At 35.9% G+C, this 21851-nt stretch overlaps 1 protein-coding gene across 1 annotated transcript in view; it reads left to right on the forward strand.

Annotated features, from left to right (window-relative positions):
* pex5la (peroxisomal biogenesis factor 5-like a) overlaps positions 1-21851 on the forward strand; it is a 90275-nt gene that overhangs the window by 36417 nt on the left and 32007 nt on the right. Inside the window, exons 2-7 of the mRNA XM_088005260.1 lie at positions 2539-2643; positions 13916-14027; positions 17360-17569; positions 18237-18357; positions 19751-19841; positions 20091-20120. Of these exons, the coding sequence (XP_087861386.1) occupies positions 2539-2643; positions 13916-14027; positions 17360-17569; positions 18237-18357; positions 19751-19841; positions 20091-20120 (669 nt within the window). The remainder of the gene's footprint in view (positions 1-2538; positions 2644-13915; positions 14028-17359; positions 17570-18236; positions 18358-19750; positions 19842-20090; positions 20121-21851) is intronic.

Raw genomic sequence — 21851 nt, forward strand, 5'->3', positions numbered from 1 at the left:
GAAATTAAACCTTCTTTTATGTCTTAGGAAGAAGATGGTATAGTTTTGACAGTTTCAGAGGAACTTGTTTAATACTTTGTAAAATACCTCTATCTTGATTATTCTTCCACCAAGTAACTTATTTTGTGCCTTGGAAGGTCCATTTGTGCCCAACTTTAACTTCTTGGCTGACTATCATGTGGCATCAATGTTGCCGTGGTATGATTAATTTTGTAAATGGGACCACTCCCTCCTACAGCAAAACAACCCCACGGCTTTGGGCTGTGAAGAATACAACCCCGGTACTTTAAAGTTGAGATATTGTCCTCAGGCTTGCAAACTTCCCCTTATTTCCTCTAAAAGTAACGATTGTCATTATGGCCAAACAATTTTATTTCATCAGACTGCAGGACATGTCTCCCCTGTAGTCGTCCCCCTGTGCATTTACAAGTTATACTACGTCTTTGTTCTGCTGCTTTTGTCGTAATGGCATCTCCCTCTCTCTGTGATTTTTTATGACTCATTTCACTGTAGACAGGGTTTTTTTTTTGTTATCTGAACAAAGTGGTTATACTAAGTATTTATTTGAATTGTGTGTGTGTGTGTGCGTGGGTGTGTGTGTGTGCGTGTGTGTGTGTGTGTGTGTGTGTGTGTGTGTGTGTGTGTGTGTGTAGGTGTGTGTGTGTGTGTGTGTGTGTGTGTGTGTGTGTGTGTGAAATGCATTTAACAAAAAATGTTGTAATTTTACACAGAGTGTACAAATATCCTGTTTCAGATGTGTATGTCATTTCATGTAAAGGAACTAAATTAAGTTTGAATGCACTCAAGATTAGCAATGTAAAAAGAATAGCATGTTTTGAATTATTATTAAAAATACTTACTGTTCTTGGTAAAACTATGTGAGATAAGCAGAATCTAAATTAGATTTAATAGAGAACCTAAGAGATGCTACATTTTAAGGTTGTTGCTCAATTTGCTTTGGAATGATTAAAAGAAAAAAATTTAAAGCAAATCTGTTCCTCCTAGCACTGCAACATGGAAGAATATGAGTAAACAAAGTATTTGTTGGACGTTTTCCCAGTTTACGCAAGCCCTGCACATTTGACACGAAACGAAAATCTGACGAATCAAAAACGGCATAATTTGCATTTCAGACTAAAACCTCCAGGAACAAATGTTTGTGTTGCCTGAATCTCTGGTGGCTCAATTGCCGCTTCGCTTCTGGCTACATCTCAACGAGCCGTGCTGTTGATTTATACGAGTGAGTTCAAGCCAGAGAGAGGGAGCAGGTGCTTTATCAAGAGTATTAGGCTTTTAAGGAAAGTCTCCCTCTGGGCTCGGCTCATGCATTTTGTCACTTGATCAGCTGAGGAAATCAGTAGACGAAGAACCTAATTTATTTTTCTTACAAGCTGAAATGTGAAAACCCCTAATAAGATTTGCTTGCAGAGTATTTCATGCTCTGAACTGAGAGCTTTGCAGAGTAAAAACATTAAGTTAAAGAGTCCTGAACAACGTTTTTTTATTTTTCCGTTTTTCTTGTAGTTATCTGCTAGTGACTCCACTAGTTTCAGACATTTCAGATGAAGCAGTGGAACCAAACAATTAAAATAATATATTTGCCTTTTCGTGATTGTCCATCTAACTATCATGTAACTACATATAGAAATAAATGTATATGTAATGCTTTACATGGGTTGTGGTGGGGACAAAAATACCAATTTAAGGACAGAATTGGGGTAAGAATTGATGAAAAAACTAACAAAAATTGTGTTCTATTATGTGACTTGTGTGGCTGCAGATGAGTGTATTATCATCATTTAAAACTTCCACTTACAACATTCAAAAGCCTTAAGAGAGACGGTTCAGGCTATTAGCTGTGGACCATGAGGTGTCACCAAATTTTTAGCAGGAAAGTCCAATTACGTTTTGTCCAAACATTAGTATCATCAAATTAAATACTCAGTAGCAAAGTCTGATTTAAACATTTAGTGTCATCATACAGATGTATTGGATCCACTAGTACATTACTTATTTTGCCCTCTATTTATGCAAGTAAGAATTGTATGATGTACTGTCACAATCAAACACCCAAAGGCCAAATATGGTATTCAACAACTAAAAAAATAGATTTAGAATAGATTTTGGCTCTATTCTACATAAAATGAATTAACAAAGGGAAAAACATATGGGGACATCAGGTAATTTTCTGTTCTCAATACAGCTGTAGATTTATGATAAGCAACATGATTATCCTGTCATACATCTATTAGAGTTGTAATTTATCCATGTTACCAGCTGTAGTTTGGACTCTGTATAATACTTTCCCATTTTAAATTGGAAAAAGTATTGGACAACCATACTCATCTGTATATGCAGTCAAATGTCTACATTGTGCAGTGATGCTTCTCATTGCCATAGTGATGTGGAAATATTGATGTTTTTGTCGTTAGACAGCCTCACACATATCATACAGTGTTTTTTTTTATGTTCCCTCGATGGGGGCAAAAAGTTGTCTAACTGTCCTGACAAAAGTCATTGTTGATTTCACTGTTGTAGGGGAAAGACTCTAGGGCTGCAGATAAGACTGTTGCCATGGTCCTGAAGGAGATACCAAGTAAGGCGTCATCAGAAGGGAAGCCCCTCCTCACAGTGACTACCAAGGTGGGCAGATTCATTCCAGAACCCCCCGCCTTTAAGTGGGACGTCTTCATGTGTTGGTGACACTGAAACATTGGCAAAGCTTAGCGTGTCCTACAGCTGACCTCCACTGTCTGCTAACTCATTACTTGAGGCTTATGACTGTTGTACCTAACAAAAGAGTGACTATAATTATATTTTCCAGCTGCTCTATGGGGTATAAAACACTTTGCATTTCTGCATTTACTCAGTGGATAAATGATCTAATGGACAGCAAAAGTGGGGTCAATTTGTTGCAGTAATCCATATGATATTTTATCTTTTCCAATTAGGCATTAAGAAATCATGATGTCCTTCTTAAAATGTATTGTGTGGTATACTGAGTGCAGCATGAAGGATTCATGGGAGGTGCTGGCCAAGCTTCTTGTCCCGTTCCTAATGAGGTCAGTTAAAGCTTTATGAGTTTTACACCTCATAAGCAGCTAATCAAAGTATGTGAAAGCATTTTCTAAATGCTATGCATAATAGTATATCATTGTGCTTCAGGCTGAGTTCTCTCTGTTCTAAATATTGCAGGATATTTGCTTTTATAAATGTCTTGCAGGATGGAGTTTCCAGATGCCAAAATAGATTCTTGTGTGCTGTGCTTGCTTGTTTGTTTGTTTCTGTGCAGTGTGGGAGTGCTGCTGTGTAGGTATGAATATCTATGTCTAGATATTTGTGGCAAATCTTATATGTATATTTATTTATAAGTTTAAAAGCATCTGAAACAATTTTACCAGTCATTGTTTAAGTAAGAAAATACATAAAAGTGGTTTCATAACTTAAAACTCATTCAGCTTGATAGTTAAAGTCACTGTTTGTCATATTGTAAATGCTAAAAGGACAAAAAGTTAAGCCTATTTTTGTTAGGTTTTTAACTAGGAGCTGCTAATCACAGCTACATCTGACAACCTAGAATAGATTATTTACAATAAATACAGAATACAGCAAAAGGAGGGTAATAATCTGCATATAATTTAGATTTTTAACATACTTTTTAAAGAGCAACAGAGAAACATTTCTTTCAGCATCTATAGTTGTGCTCATAAAATAACATTGATTTATTGTAGTTGAGTGAGGCCATTAATATCAAAAGTATTTTTCCCTTTTTTAAAAAATCATTATGACAACAAAAACTACCAAAAGGACCCTGATCCCACAAATACCTTTTGTTGATGTGAAACTTTCTCAAACAAAATGGTATGGCTATTTCAAGATACAAAAATAGGAGAAGAAGAAAAGGGAATGTTCGTTGCACGTCTACCATCAGTTTCAGAAACAGAAAACTGTCTTTCTTAAAAACAATTTACCACCAGCCTTAGAAGATGCCAGTGAGAAGCGTTATCTGAGGTCTGTGCACTGCAGCGAGCGCTGTGCTATTTTCTTCAATAATTTCAAACTACAAGCAAATTTTAATGACTCCAGTCAGAAGGGATCCTGCACAAAACATTAAAAAGCAGTTGTATTTTTTTTTTTTTTACAGATCTCTATGAGCTGATTGCTTCAAAGCTCAAGAATCGGAAGCTGCTTTTATGGGTTGTCTCTTAAATATAATTACATTACAGACTCCTCATCCTGCGGTTCGTACTTTGTTCTCGTCCTGCTCTTCAGTTCTCACCAGGGAAAGCCAGGTCTCATCCTCAACATTGTAACAGCTACTTCTTGGGCTGCTGAAAGATGCACACATTCAGTTTAGCTCTCAGCAATCAACCTACATACGCAGTTTGGAATCGTGCATATTTTATCCATGTGCAGCCATTCATGATTTGACATGCTGAGGTTTTGTGATTGTTGAAGCCTTTTCTTAAGGACAGTGGGGTCAGTCCTGCTTTAAATAAAGATGCAGTTTTCACTAGTGAACCACCACAGAAATCTTGTGAATGCTCAAAACAGTCAGGAAGCTCTCAGCTTCTGTCACACGTAATGAGAAACGCTTCAGTTTGTTACTGTATCCTAGAAGATCTCTCCATGACCCTGACGAGAACAATCAATGCTTTGTCTGATTTTTATATGCTGTGGCATGGATTTATGTCAGTGTAAAGGGAGGCTTATTCCCAACAAACTTGTAATTATTAGTCTAACTCAACCAACTAAACAACTACACATGAAATTATTTACCAGGATTTTCTGATGTATTACAAAGAAGTTAGTAGAATTAGGTACCGGCAGCGACGCTCTTTCCACTCAGGAATGGGAGAGAACGCGCGCTGATCATAGAAAATGCCCTAACTTCCCACCATCAAAAGTCCTTTTTAGAATATTTTTTTCCAAAAGCAACACTACTGTGTTAAAGTTCATTGATTTTCCTTTCCAATGATACCAGTTTTATGTATGTTGAAGCAAATTAAACACTTTAAATTTCCCAGTAATTTTCGTAATTTTTTCGAAAAGCCGCATTATTTATGCTAATTCGAACGCCCCTCCTGACACATAGTTCAAGAAAATCAGTTGGCGCGTCACGAACATATGACCAAATGAGTCAACAGTGATATCATATTAAACCTTAAACTATAGGCTTTCTCTACATACCCGGTTTGTCAAGGATTATTTTTTTAGTTTTTTTGTAAATCATAAAAGTATCAAAACTTCGTCAAATAGCGAACGAATTATAAAAAATAAACCAGACAAACCGGGTATCAAAATAAAGATTAATTTGTTAGCTTTAATATAATACAGGAATCACACTTGTAGAATCAATGTGCGTGACGCGCCGAGCATATCAACGAAAGGCACGTCGCCCCTCTAGCATAAAATAATGGAGCCGCCTTCTGTGGACGCTGCTGACTGTTCGGATCACTGCTCTATTCCGGACGTACTAATTCCATACTTGGGTAAATTATACACACCTTCTTACATCAGATATCTTTAAAGTAATGTAAAGATAATAGTTAGCGTTATTTTGATATGTGATTGCAGCTATTTAATCCGGTGTGGGAAGGCGGTTTCTGCCGATCTGGTCGGGCTTTCTCTAACTTCGCCGTCCTGTTAGCAAGCTGCTTGTTTTTAGCTGGGTTTCTATATAGCTTACGCTTAAAATACAAAACGGAGTGGTAGAAGATGGAGCGTATATGTGTGAATTTAGATACCTGGTCAATAAAATAAATAATATTGATTGTATATTCTCAGAGAAATGGGTTCGGTCTTGGAGCGGATTTTTTTTTTTTTCATTAGTGTGCCGCTTACGCTACAACCAGCGGTTAAGAAACAAAAATATCAATGCTCATTATACATGCTAGTTATTAAAGATACGTTGTTACTTCATTTCTCATATCGGACTATTTTTATAGACTATTTAATTTTACTTGTCTGGTGACATCGCAGCACAAACGTGCGAGGTTTCACAGACGAGAGTCTGTGAAATCGATCGATTTCCCCATGTCTGTGTACAGAAAAACATCCGACATGACAGTTCATGGATGAAAAATGAAGTTGAAGATGAAGTTCATCTCATATATGTTAAAATGAGTGCTTTGTCTGGTGAAGTGACTGGATGTGTCCAAAAAGAATAAACTCTAGACAATTTTTATGAAAAATGGCACCTTCTTTGGCACTTTTTCAGATGGTCGCTAATAGTGAATTTTCCATTAAAAAAAGGAAAAATCTATATTTTCTGTGCCAGCTTTATTAAGAAAACTACTGAAGATAGCCCTAAGTAAATGTCTTTATCTGATGCAGCAGCCTAATTGACATCTAGGAAGGAAGTTTCTATGAAACGCATAAAACAACAAACATTTTGGAGCAAGTCAAAAATTGTCTAAAATACGAATTTTTTAAAAAACGCCTCAAAATCCATCTTTCCTAACTGCAATATTAAGGAAACTATTGAAGGTAGCCAAAAATGGATGTCTTTATAATGTTCAGCAACCTAATTTACTTGTACTAAAGAAGTTTCATTGAAATCCAATGAAAGATACAAATTTGAGGAGTGGTCAAAAAATACTCAATTTTGTCTATTTTTGAAATTTTGTTCCGTCTGTCAAATTAGCTTAGGAAGCATTTTTGCAGCCAAATAATTTTTTGTTTGACTGTCCCAGACCCCTACAAAAAATTGGGCTTGTTAAAATCACATAGCAGCCTGGGAAAAATGGCTTTTGGGCCTTAGTTTCAATATATATTTTTTAATATCATATCCCAAACATGCCATCTCTGCTGTCAGGGTAAATATTGAAATTTCAGTTATTTTAAAAATTCAATTTTTTAAAGAACCTTCATTTTTAAAGTAAGCTAATTATACTGCACATTTTCATGTTTTACAATATAATTTATATCTATTTAAAGAATGTAATTACAAATAAGTGTTAAATTGATTTATTTTTTGAGTAATCGACTTTCAAAAACCACATCTTTTTCTACTCCAAGGTGCGTTTGTGGGAAGGTACACCTAACCCCCAAAATCTCAAAAACCGTTAGAGATAATGGGCTGAAATTTTTTCTGCTCTTTTCTGGTAATACACTTAGTAGAAAAATGCATTTAGAGTACCAAAAATCTAAAGAAAAAAAATTGGCTGCCGGTACCTAGTAGAATGGCAGACATAGCTTGAATAGTTTTGCTGCGAATTATCATTCATATGTCTGATTTGATTAACTTTTAAAGTTACATAGAAGCTGACTGACCCAGTTCATGATATTAATGTCAACTAGTGTGCTTCATAGTCACATAATAGAAGTTATGAATCATAAGCTAAACGGTTCATTGAAGTAGTTAATATAAGCCAACTTGGCAATGATTCAAACTATTATGCAAAAACCTTCCAATTATAACATTATGCAACAGCTTACACAGTATACATTACACGGTATTTTCCACCTACATCTAATGCAATATACTTCTTAATTACTATAAAGTGGCATCTAACAACTGCGCTCATTATTCACCTGCCTAAGCAAAATATCACTGGACTATTAGCAGGTTGTGCAAAACCCTGCAGACTTTTGACCAAATCACAGAAGTTTTCTCACATCACACCACCATCATTCATCTCCAGTTGCTCCCCATCTACTCTACAGTACACTTAAAGATATGGTTCTCATTTATTGGGCTTTTAATAATCAAGCATCTGCATACATCTTAGAATCTTTACATCTGCTTATTCACAGAAAGTCCCTTAGGTCAAAAGCAGCCAACAAGAGTATATGGAAATCATCAAGGATTTATGATGGATAGCAGTATGCTTACTAAATTCTACAATGTTGTTAAGCAGATTCTTATGTTTCTAATACAAACTTTATACAAACACATGTGCAGAAGAGAGCAGCTGGTGCAAGTCAGCACTGTTTGCAAAGAGCAGCTGGTAAATATTTTATGCATGAGCTGAGTAAGGGAATATAAAAAAGGTCCTTCTTAAGAATTGTATTTTGATGACATGACATCTCAATATTTCTAGACTTTACATTTATTAACAGTCTAAATTCATACACACATATTTGAAAGAGAAAATGATTATGTAGATATACAGTTGGCTTCATGTGACAGTAAAATGTTTCATTGTAAGCACACCAACTCACATCACATTTATTGTAAATGTATTGATAAATTGTATTAATAAAATGTAGTCAGGTCTGTTCAATGTAGGAATATGCTTAAAAAATCTAAGAGGGAAGCTATCTTTACTTTTTCCTAAAAGAAAAATCTCATAAGTAGTTTTGAAATTATCTTAAAATGTTCACTTACTCCCACCTACTCATTTGTAGCTTGAGCAGAAATAGTGTGGGTTTAGGAAACACAGAGCCAGCAGAGTTTGCTAAAACTTACCAAATCATTCTGAAATCCAGTCATTTTCAACATGGAGTTTTATAGTTTGCTGTAAGGGCAGCTCTGGCCCATTAGAATGAGTCACAAAATACACAACAAACCTCCAATATTCAGGCCTTTGCGACTAAATTACCATCCACTGAAGCAGCTAAACTGTGATAATGAGTAAAGTTCTGATACAGACATTTTTTAGTGATATAAAAACATAAAATAAATGTTTTTACAGAAAACTAAAGTACTCATGCTGGAGAGCTAGAATTGATGTTAGGCAAATTTTATTCTCCCTCTGTGAATTTTACCACAAAGCACAGGCTTTGAAAGTCCACATATATATTTTTTTTCTTATATTTCTGTTATACACCTTCCAGTTAACATAGTATTTTCCATCTTCTCCACCTCCCACATGTCCTCACCTCAGGTTCTGACAAGTCTAGTTGCTCCCTTGACAGCAATATTTGAGAAATCTCTTGGAGTAAAGCCCCAAGTGGCGCAATTAGCCAAGGTTTTCCATTACATAATTTATTTTTAAGATTACCTCTTCAAGCACTTGTAAACAAAACGCCAGAGTGTGTTGAATAGAAAAGGAGGAAAAATAGTAGCATAGGAAGAGAATATGGAAAATGTCAACAGGATACGTTCCTGCTGCTCAGAGTAATGGGCAAACGGCTCAATAAGCTCCTCTCCTGGGTTTAAACTTGACCTATAATTAGTCTTTGCTTGGTACCTGCGTCGTGCTTGAATCATCTCCCAGGAACAACGCAGCCTATCTTTTATGCCCGTTTTCTGGATGACTGGAGAAAGAAAATGAGATGTCATCATTTCAGTTTTAATGAAAATTGTACATGTTTTGAGGAAACAGCATGGTTACAGTGCTTACTTGAAGCTGTGACACTAATACATTATAGACTAAATATGAAATGTTTTGTAAATTGCATCTGATATGGAAAATATGAAAATTATTTGACGAATGCCACTGACCAGCATATTCTCAAGTATGACAAATTGTGCCATCTTTGCGTAAAGGTTTCATCCAAGCAAACCGTCACAGTTTTTGTCAAAGGTTTTCTGCATATTTGTTTTGATTACAAATATTTTTCAGTTAGTAGGAAGATTTATGATTTGCTTTTATTTTGAAAGGTTGCCGGCCAACTCTGTATGGTTCCTCTTTTGGTTCAAAATTATTACTTTAGTGTTGTTTTTATTTAACTGAATAAAGTTGTAGCACATTCAAGCATTATTTCCTCTATGCATGGGTTCATGTGGGTTTATTGTCAAAAGACAAGTTATGTTAACTTTTATTATTTGTTATAATCTGAGCTAGTAGCATGTAGATAATTAAATAAGACTGGCCCCAAAATGGATCCTTGAGGCATCCCAAGTGTGATTTTTATCAGCTCCAATGAAAAGTTACCTATTAACACAAAAGAGTAAATGTTCTTTAAGTAAAACTCGAACCAGTCAAGCACCGTACAAGAGAGCTCAACCCAGTTCTGCAGTTGCTTTAATAATTTACCATGGTCAACAGTGTTGAATGAACCAGCGCTATGGTTATATACAGTCCATATTTATGCAGATGTCACTGAACACTTTATCAAGGTTAGTCTCAGTACTGTGGTAAACACACAGAAACAGGGAAAATCTTTGGATAGAGGGACGTGCAACCTGTATTAAGTTAAATATGCAAACATGTCCACCAGCTTTTAAATGTCAGAGTTACATCGTCCCTCACCTGGAAGCAGCTGGCAGGCTTTTCTAAACTGGTAGTAAAACACGAGCCTTATTAAAGCACATAACAAAAATACTGGGAGTTTATGAAAGCAAACAACTGCAGTAAAATTATGCTATCAGAGTCCATAAGTATGCAAACAGCTTTATTAAGCTGCTTATAGCCTCAGCAATGAGTTCTCCCAGCAGCTGTTGACAATATTTAATATATTTACCCATTTAACTCCAAGTAAAATACTTTTGCATTTCAAATCATTTAGGAAATAGTCTTCTCTTTATCTCTATTTTTCCCCTATAAATCAATTAAACAACAGATTGATTGCTGGTACTTACTTTTCACCATCACTTTTCATAATGTTGCTCTACAAGTAAAAACGTTGCATATTTTCTGCATATTTTCTTAAGAAAATATGTTAAGAAAAAATATTCAAAGGTGACTTTGGCGACTGGGGGGGAGTGCTCATGCCGCCCCCCACAAGATGTCGCCCCGTGCGGTTGCCCATGTAACCCGTATCAGAACCCGCAACTCAAAAGAAACCCCATAAAATATTGCAGAATTTATTGTACTATTTAAAATAGATCTAATACAAACAGTAATTTACAGATGTCAGCCACAGACAAATTGTTATTCACAGACAGATGATTTTTTTTCTGGTTGTCATCTAGTCAGCTGGTCTCAGCATGTGGGCTCATGAATATCATTTACGTTATTAAGAGCTTGTCTGCCTCCAGTCATCAGGTCTCCTCTGAGTTTTCCAAGTGTTCGCTGCTGACATGTAATAGATGAGTCAGCCAAGAGGCAGCTTGTAAACAGCTTTAAATAATGTGCTGGAAACAAGAACAACAGAAGGTTGTTTTTTTTTTTTGGACACAGAAAAGCAGTGTGGAACATACAGTACAATACTTTAATTATGAAAGCTGCGCCCCCAAACAATAAAAGTATATTTTATTTATGTTCACAAAATAGGTATTTTTCTTTTAAAAAAATAAAACAATCAGGATGTTGAAATTGTATAAATAGATAAACAACAGAAAAGGTCTTAATTTATGAACTGTTCTGTCAAAGTCCTTTCAGAAAAGCCAACCAATCTCATGTAGTTTCACATTTATACATTGCTTAGTTTAAAACATAAATACTGAAGATATAGTCCAATCAGATGTTATATAATACAAGGTTGAGATTATTTTTTCATCCATCTTAGAGGTCTTTTTTTAGGAGTGTGCTGCACATACCGACCTCTGTATCTGTTATCCTTTTTTCACATCCAGACTTTAGCAGTTTTCACTGCCAAGGCTCTCTATATATTCATAAAATTGATCTTGTAAAATTAAATCAAACTTAGCAGAGAAAACATTATATGAATAACTAAATAAATAATCTGACACTGTTACATTTTGCTTATAATTTATAAAAGACTCAGCGAAAATACAGCAGCCTATAGGGCAAAATAACTTTCCTTCTCAATGCAAGGCTTCCTGTGAGCTACGTCTTTCTTCTGACACCAGCAGAAACCCTCAGTCGCCCTAATTACTTATGCTGGCTCAGCATTTTCACAGACTCCCACACAACAAAGGGATGACCCTTGTCTGGGTTTATATTCTTCTGCTGTTTTTTTTTTTTTTTTCAAAGGGTTCCTGTGAGTTGCAAATCTAAAATTTGTGTTACTTGCATTTCCATTTTCTTTAGAGCAAATCCAATCATTCAGCTTGTATTTTGGCAGAATATCAATTGTATATTGAAGTGACAAAAGAAAAACGTTTTGTTTAAATATGCATGATGTCAAGATGATGTGAGATCTCCCAAAATCCCATTTTAGAACAGATGTTCAAATAAATAAGAATGTGAAAGGGAGGCGCTCTGCCAAGAGGAGGTAGATCTGTCCAAATCCCGTGTTGTAAAAGTTGTTCAAGTTAAAACATATAAGGCTGAAAATGCATAAAGGTTGGAGTTAGAAGAGGACCTGGTAGACTTTTAATTATTCATGTTTCTGTGAGCATCATTTATAATCGACATGTTAGTAAAATTTGATTTTCATAATAATTTTTAGTATAAAAATCATCACTATTAAAAAGGAGACAACAAATGAGACGCATGATGATTTTTGATGATGTCATTAATGATTGATGTGATTTTGTCTAAAGGGAATAGAGTATTAAAAGCTGAAGTAAAAACAGTAAGGTGAGTAAAAACAAATGAGAAATAAAAGATTTCACACAAACTTTTAAAATTTAAAAGCAAATTTAAATTGAGGCATCGGTAAAAAGTAAAAATGTCCCTTTTATAGTACATGTTTAAAGTATAAAAAAGTTTTTTCTATAAAATAGATATTTTATTTATTTTTTTTTTTTTCAAATCATTACTGTTCTTGATCAGCAAGTACATGTAATGTTGTCCAAAATGTATTTCCTTTTTTGTTTTAGCTCATAAAAACATGGAAAGGGTCTGCTGTCTTCACTGCGATTAAAAAAGAAGAAGAGAAAATCATTTGAAACCCCCAAGCCATAAGTTGTGGATATTAAAATTGATTCTTTATTCTGTATTGCTCACACAAGAACATATACTCCAGATGTTCATTTTCAGAGCTACTCGATGAACATAGTGTACAGTGGACCTGTAATTCCCACACTGAGCAGTTTTTATGAACCATATGGCAGGTTGCAGACCCCTTCATCCTTCATAATTAAACCTCATGCACCTTTAATAAAATTCAACTTGTGAGAGCAGCCAAAAGAACAGATACAGAAAGTAGCATGCTCCCTTTTTTTTGTGTGTGTGTGTGTGTGTCAATCTGGCCGAGCTCATAACTGCATGTGGTGGCTTATCCGTCTAATTTTCACCTCCAAATTTTGTTGCATTGGTGGGCAAATTGGTTACACTTGCACCTGGAATATGTTGAGCCTTCTGAATAGAGAAGGCAAACCATCCTGCTGCTGCACTGACAAACCCACAGCGAAAGAGAGTCATTAGCAGGTTCATGGTTTGGAAGATGAGCTCACATAAGTTAAGTAAAGGGATGCATTCATTAAGTGTCTTTTCATTCTGTGATTCTTATCAGGGCATCTTACCTGGGTGCTGTAAGTAAAGTTTAGTAGTCAGGTTGTCTCTCATTTGTGGTTGTTCATTTCTGGACTGTAAGTTTCTAACTTACTTTTGACATACTTTGAACACTACAATACACTTTATATGTTGGTTTTTACCAACGTGTTTCGAAAGGCTGGGTTACTGCATGATTAAGAGGACAGCACAAGCTCAAAAGGTATTTTACCTTGAGTCAAAAGTGACAGGGCTGCCCAGTGGCGCAGTTGGTAGCTGTTGCCTTGCAGCAGATTGTGGGTTCTTTCTGCATGGAGTTTGCATGTTCTCCCTGTGCATGTCTGATTTTCTCCAGGTACTCCACCTTCCTCCCACAGTCCAAAAATATTGGTTGTCACGTTAATTGGTCTGTCTAAAATGTCCCGATATGAAAATATTCCTTAAGTGTAAGTATTCATGGATGGATTAAAATAGTTTATTTAGAACTATAAGCTTCTGATACATCTGATACAAACATTTCAGTGATTTTGATTTGCACAAAAAAGTAAAGTAAAAAATTGAAAAAGAAGCTGTATTTTCCCCACAAACCTCCCCCAACAAACGAAGATGACAATTTCTTATGTGAATCATGCCCAAAGAGCAGATCTTCATTTCATGTTAGCAAGCTGCAAAGGACATAATGAGAGTTTCGCAAAAATATGTCAAGTGAAAGCCTGAACTGTCTCATCCATTTGTCCTTACAGCTGGTGAGCGAGCAACAAGAGAGTCGGCCGCTATTAAGCCCTTCCATCGACGATTTCCTCTGCGAGACCAAATGTGATGGGATTTCCCGCCCGGTGACTTCCAACACAGCCGGTGCGGTTCTTTTCCTTTCACTCTGTTCAATTACTGATAACACAAAACACACGAGGGACTTCAACGATAAGCTTGCAGCTGCTTCCAACTGATATGTTTTTATCAGCCATCTGAGATTTGGTTGTCTTCTGTTTGGATGTATCAGATGTCTGTTATTTGAACACCCACATGTTCGTTGTGGCGACTTATTCAATACGTATTCTCACATGAGGTTTGCATCCAACAACAGAACAAGGCTTTTCAGTCACCAAATTAGTTTGTGTTGCAGCCAGTAATGGATTGTGCCTTTTTAAGTCGGGGCATATGTGCACCATTCAAACAGGATTATCAATGGCAATGCAATGCCAGCGCCAACCGTTTTCCTGGCTCATGTTTTTAAACAAATTAGTTTCTGTGAGTTCCCATGTTACTCTGATTTTCTGTGTTAACTTGGAAGAAATATTAAAGAGGTAATAAACGCCTGATGCTAACCAGAGGTGTCTAGTGTTTGTCCCAGCTAGAGACGACTTCTACACAAATTATTACAAAAATTATTTAAAAAGTGACATGTTTGTATTCTTTACAGTGTTTTTTTTTTCTTTTAGTAAACTTCACTACTCTAATGTTTACAGCATTTAAGCAACAGATAAAACTGTGGAAATCTATAAAAGGGCAAAAAAACATTCAGACCACTGACATCCTGGTTTAGAGGGTAACTGATCAAAAAGTCCTACCATCTGCAAAGTCATAATTTGCAGAGCCAGTTTGCACAGCTGACATGTGTCATTTCTAAACTGGCCACTGACTAATGTTGATTCAGCTGAGAAAAATATAGCAGAACGTTTTGGGAACCCCTCAGCCTTCTGTCTCACAGCCTCATGGCGCTCCTGCTGTCACTGGCATCAACTAAACAAGAATCAAATTCAAACAAAATAATTCAGATAATCCATTCTTTTCGGCAAACCTTTAACTTTGAGCTTGTCTGAGACGATACAAAACAATGCCGATTTTTGATTTTAAAGATTTTTTTCATGGACTTCTCCAAAGCTAAATTATAGTTGGCCAAGATTAATGAAGAGAATCACAAACAGAAGTACTTCTATCCTCATTAGACATCAGTCTCTGTTCTCTCAGTACTTTGTGTAGCTGCAGTTTAGCTAGCCATTTATGCCCAGTTAAAAGAAATGAGATGGAAAAAAATACTGTCATTGTACCAAAACACAATGTGCATCAGTTTAACAGAATTGGTCTACTGACCCACATAAGGTGAATAGAGAAGAAGTGTGTATTATAAAGGGCATAGTTTTATTGTAACACCACAGTAGATCCAGAGCAGCACTGTTTCTGAAAACCCTTATACGCATAATGCATAATGCTAGCTATTGTTCTCCATTTAGTAAATAGATTTAATTTACCTACTGTGATGATACTTTAGATAAAAGCCCTTATTCACCTACATACAAACAGATTGGTTTGGTGGATTGTATGTGATAACAAAAATTAAAGGTGTTTCCTAGAAATATTTTCTACCCAGTAATAGAGGGTCACTACCCAACTAGATTTACTATTACCACTGAACACCATGTGACAGATTTGCATGTTGTTTGCCTAGTGATGAGCGTGACAGACTTTAAAACAAGTCATGGCTAACGCTACTCAGGAAGTTTAATCTCAAAATAATAAAGAGCCTTCTGCCAAAACCTCTGTGGTGGAGAAATATATATTTTAGTCATAGTAGCTACATGAAGGATTGAAGCAATAGCAAATCTGACTTTTATACAAGCCAAACTAAATGTCTTGAAGTAAGAACAGCAGCAGTCCTTTGCAATTGTGATATTACACAACCTGCCATGATGTCAATTGTAATTTGATATATTTGCAGAGACGTATGCAGGGCATATGGCTGATTATTAAGCTTGGCACACTTCCTGCAATGTCTCTTTAAATGGATGCAGGTCTCCTAATATTGATGGCATTGTTCCAATTTTGTCATTGTCACAGGCATTAGTGGCATATCAAAGTTGACAAAGGCATGCTTTATAGATAGGATTGAAGTAGTTAATTTAATCTATAGACACTGAAATGTTAAAGCAAGCGCATACACTCTGAGTCAGGTAATTTGTGGACATTTAAACCACCAAACAGCAAATTGGTGAGCAAACACGGCATCTATCCAGTCTCACCAAGAAATGGAGAAACCTTTTTGACATTACGGTGTTTTCATGAGCAGCTTGCACCCGTTTTAAAACACTGAAAACAGTTCAGACAACTACCCTCCTGAGTCTGTCTCCTTTGATTTGTAATTATCCTCGCCATCTAAAAGGCACAAGGCATGAAAGGCAAGCACACTCTCTAATTACACACAGATTTCAGTCAGCAAATGCTCTCTGGTTGGTTGTCATAAAACAGAAACATGCCAATTATTCAGACATGTGCCTGCAGCTATGCCTTCACGCTCTACAAAATGTACAGTCAGAATCTTTGGAGATAAAAGTGAGATACTTCAGTTTTTACCGAGTACAAAAATCCAGATTTAGTTGACATATTCTTAGTTGTTTTGTTGTTGTTGTTGTTGTTGTTGTTTTTCAGGCTTTCTATAAAATCTGTTTTTATTTTTTATCCAACTTCAAAAAACAGGTAAAATTATATGAAATTGTTTACTTTAGAGAAACAAATTACACAAATGTATTTCATGGAGAATTTAGCAAAATTTAAATTAGCAGTAGCATTCATCTGGAAGGAGCAGCCGTCTGATTACTTTAAATTAGAGTTGCCAGTGAGCAGGAATGCTGTCCTCACTACAGGGATAGTAAATAACATTTTTAAAATGAATAAGCAAGAAAACAAGCAGACAGACGTGTGAGTGGTGTGTACATGAGCCTGATTGTCAGCCCTAAGATCTTCCTCCTAGCTCTGACTGGTTGTTCCTGACAGGGTGTTGTGCATTTCTGCAGATGGCAGTAGAACCACAGGAAGAAGGCAAAGGAGTTTGAGTTTTTCACAGATTATCAGTCTCATGTTATACTGTCAGGACATAGTTACAGAAAAAAAAACTTTTTAAAAAGTTGACCACTGCAGCTTAAAAACAAAATTTGAATTTGCAATAAATTTAACATAATCACAATAAAACCAATGAATAAGAATCAAATATCCTCAATGAAAGCCTGTTTCCTTTTCCTCTCATCTTTGTTTCTTATACGACCAAGTGAATGGTTTATGCCCCAACTTATAGTTTATTTACTGAAAAACCAAGCTGATCGCTTTTTGTTTTAAAAATTCTTCACTGACAGTTTGCACGTGCCATGTTAGCAACCTAACTTCTCTTTTTTTTTTTTTTTTTTTTGCTCTTACAGTTCTTTCTTCAACACTGGACCTTTTAGATCTCAGTGAACCGGGAGAAAGGAGGAACAGCAAGGACAAGAAAAGTGCTCTGGTGTCCCGAGGTGACGGCCAAAAGAACAGCTCACACAAGAAAAAGACAGATGAGACGGAGCTGATCCAGGTGGAAGTTGAACAGACAGGACCAAGCATGCGAAACCCTGAGAGGGCATCGCTTGAGTCAGGTAGAGACAGTGAAGCGTTTGCTGTTTATCAACATTTAAAGAGGATACTAGAAACTATTGTCTGACTCACAAAATAAATTGAAATCTGTGTATGATTTTAATTTTATTAAGCCAATATATTCAATGAAGGGAAAATACTCTGCAGTGCTTTATGCTCACGTCACCTCTGTGCTCTAAAGGCACAAAAACGTCACAAGCCTTTCTCTGCAGTTCTGCCACTTTCCCTCCGTAGCGATAATTTCCATTATTCTGCCACCTCAAACATCCTCAGGATAGGGCACAGAGGGGGCGAACCAATTTAGGGTAATGACAGCTATCATTTTGAAAGGCATTTCCAGGATAGGGCCAATTACTTTTGCATTTGGCGTCTGAAAAGGTGAAAGGGATAAGTAATAACGTGCTGGAAGTCAAAGAGAGTGACACTGATTTAGGTCCTGAAGCCGTTTGAGAAAAATGTCAGCTCTTCTTTTATTTGCGAAATATCAGTGGCAATTAAGACCCATCAGACTTAATTGGTTATTTTGTAGGTCATGTTTTACTGGAAAGTTTCATGCTTTTTACTATGATCAAAACATGATTGTGTTTATATTCAGTTTTTCAATTCAGGTTGAGTCAAAACTATTGTGTGGCTGGCATCATGTTTCTGTATTTCAATTATGTCTCCTAGTAACCATTGGATCGTTGGATAAATGGGAAGAACTTAATCCCAACGCTGAGAAGAATGGCAACAGAAAATGGAAGCTGGAGAGACGGCGCTCTTCAAAAAACTCATCCAATGAGTTCTTGTGGTGGGTTGTTTTTGTTCTGACTACAAATGAAAGATATCACAAAAATTATCCTAATACGTTCTTCAGTAATCTGTACTTCACGTCATGCATGATATGACCTTGTTATATGATTTGTTATGATACGACCCCATATGAAAAAGCTGTTCCCTTGTCAGCTGAAATGTGAGTAATCAGTAATGTCTGCATGCTTAAAGTAGCAACAGATGTGGCTTTTGTACTAAAACAGTCTGCTCATAATAAAATAAACACTCAGTTTCTGCTCATTAAGCAACACAACACCATCTGCACAATGCAGGCAAAATACTAATCACGCTAAGACTAATTTCTTAAGGCAGTATGTCTTTTACAAGCAAAAAAAATTATTTTGCTGTGAATTTTCTTAAAAACATGAGAACCATAAAACCAACCTGCTCTCCACATAATAATAACAAAACGAACTGACTATCCTAACAGATAACAAATGTTTTTGCTCATGTTCACAAAAATTTTGGCTTCCACTATTGCAAATATTTCTATATATATTCACTTTCATGTATTTCTAGATTTTGCAACAGGTGAGCATTGTTAGGACTGTAAGGATGGATGTAAATATGCTCACATTTTGGTTCAAAATTACAGGGGAATTTTATAAATAAAAACTCTGTTGATATGCTTTCTTAATGCAATATATGTAATTTATCCCTACTACAGTAAAACAATGAAAAAAAAAAACATGTACTCTAATAGATTTTTGTTCTTGCAATATTAATATATTTCAGCAGTAACAGATTTATTATACCATGGTGAATTTTTTACATAATTGAAAACGTGGTAACTTTACATGAAAATTTAACCAGCTAAAATCTGAACATATTTGAACTTACTAGACTTACAACAAATAACTTCTTTTTAGCTTTAAGCATTGACATTAACACTTGAAGACATACGTTTAAAATGTCCATCTGGATATTTTTTCTTATTTTAATTGTATGCAATCCTTTAAATGTCCAGTGAGTAAATTTATTTTCCCAATTCTTCATAACAACTGGAACTTTCAATATATAACAAGACATTTTCACAATTTACCATCTATTAAAACAGTGCCCTTCAGATTCATTTCACTCCCTGCTACAGAGGGGCTGAAATTACCGTAATAACCTGATATTTGCAGGAAAGCACAACGTCTCCCCTTTCAGAAACCGTTGGAACTTTTCAGATAGCGCAACATGTGGCAGAATTGCGGTACTGCAGATTTGGCTGGATCGTCGCTGTTCAGTTCGGTCTGGAAGGGTTAATTGCATTGGAAGGACCAAAATGACTTCCAATGATCACATATGTGTCAAGTAAAAATACCCAGATAAAATAACTTGCAACGTGCTATATTGCACCTTATGTTGGTGTTTTTCTCCCGTAGGTCTATAGACTGTAAAATCCAATCTGACTCAAATAAGAACTTGTTGGAAGCAAACACCAAAGCAGAGCCAGAATCAGCCTTGGCATCACAAGTAAGTACTCAGTATTACAGCAGAAGAGCTGAGAGATAATGCCACTACCGTGAGCTCTGTGTGTTAAACTGTGCATTATTATGCACAGTTTAACATATCCAATCATCATTTAGACATTTTAAATGAGTTTAACTTATTTAACAACTGCACATTGGTGATGTATATCCAAGCTTGTGTCTGATAAGTCACTCTGTTCTGTCATTGTTTACCCATCATTTTGTCCTAACACCTCCAATTCTTCCATTTCAGCTCAACAGGCAGTATATTAGTGGAAGACATGTAAGCCTCCCTATGTATCCTTTCAACAACAAAAGGCATTTGCACCACTTCAACAGCATGACACCATCTCAATAAGGACCAAAGTCTTAGTTATTTGAAGGAATCGACATGCACTGTTGCCGTTTCCTTTTGTGGTGCCTTTATGTCCAAATGTCACGCAACGTGCTTCTCTTTTTCGTTGACGCCACTCTGTAGGTTAACGTAAGGAGTCTTGTTTCCAGATGCCATTATTAGATTAATAGCCTATGAATTATTTAGCTGCTTTACTCTGAGCCCATTAGTGTTGGTCCTACTAAGCAAGCATATATCACCTTTTCAGCCTCTCTCATGAATAATAGATTTTGGAGTAAAGATAGAAGCTCCACATGGAAGGAGATTATTGACAAACAAACACAGAAATGTGTTTCACTTTGGAATTACAAGCTATATCTGGGACTCCGATACTGTAGAGATTAGTTTTCCTGTCTACTTAGTGGCCCTTAAACCAACACACCCTCTTCACATACATAAAAATACATGGAAAAGCATGCATGCAAAAAGAGGAAACATGTCTTGCATGATTTATTTCTCAACTAACAACAATTGTGTGGCTCAATTATTTGAGCTTAAGGAAAAATCCACCCTAAGTCATGATAAAAAAATTAAAAAACACTCTTGCATCCTCTTTAAATTATAGAGCTTCATGTGTTTTTAGGTACATGGCATGGAGTTTTTATACACTTTTTTTAGATCAATAATAAGAATGCAAAATCTTATTTGATTTTAAATGCATGAGGATTAAACCACTGCGTAGAATACCCTAGAATAGACACAGGGTTCACTTTCTTTTACTGAAAATAAAAGCAAGAAAGACAGTCAGCATTCACCATAAAGGTAAATCATAATCTACATAGATTTGCTTTACTGCATCCATAGTAAAACCCATGATTCAATGATGGCCTCTTTATAATGACTTTTGATTTGCACTTGAACTTTGTTTGCACCATGACCGAAAATAAGCATGACTTAGCAACAGTAGTTAAGAGGACAGCCAGAGTCTTTTTACTCCACTTTGCCACTTTGCAATTTGTGTGACATTACTTATTTTACTAAAGAAAGGCAAGAAATACACAATGATCACATGACATGTGATCATACATGTATATATAAAAGAAAAGAAGCCTGAAATCTTTTCAGTTTAGTCATTTTCCATTTCTCAACTTTATCTTAAAGCATAACTAAATGGTCTTGTTCTCAGGCGAATGAAAACCATTGTTTGGTTTCTAATTGAATATTGTCCACAGATTATTAAACTGTAAAGATGTAGAAAATTAAATTCCCTGTTTTGTGTCCCTTTTGGGTGGATTTTTCCTTTAAAACACCAACTGCAGTGTATTAAAATGACGTTTTGCCATCCCAAAGGGCACCAGAAACTCTAAATCTGGGGATATTTTTTTGCTTATTTCAAATATGCATTGGCTTTTTTTATTATTATTTATTTTCCTGATCCATTTAGTGGCATCAACCTAAATTAAATTTCAATTCCCATCAGTAGAGAAGGGAATTGCTACAGGTAATAACTCGCCTACCTCCCAAGCAATAAAAGCAGAATATAGAGCAGTGTTGGTCTTTGTAATAGATTTACTTGCCCTGGGATATATGTATCCTTTGCTATTTACAGTAAATCTTGTATCATATCATACCAGAACATGAGGGGTTATCTGAAAACCATTTACTAGAGCAGATTTGTAA

The sequence above is a fragment of the Poecilia mexicana genome, unplaced genomic scaffold (assembly GCF_051168715.1).
Source record: "Poecilia mexicana isolate PSO_F unplaced genomic scaffold, ASM5116871v1 scaffold_4, whole genome shotgun sequence".
Classification (NCBI taxonomy): Eukaryota; Metazoa; Chordata; class Actinopteri; order Cyprinodontiformes; family Poeciliidae; genus Poecilia; species Poecilia mexicana.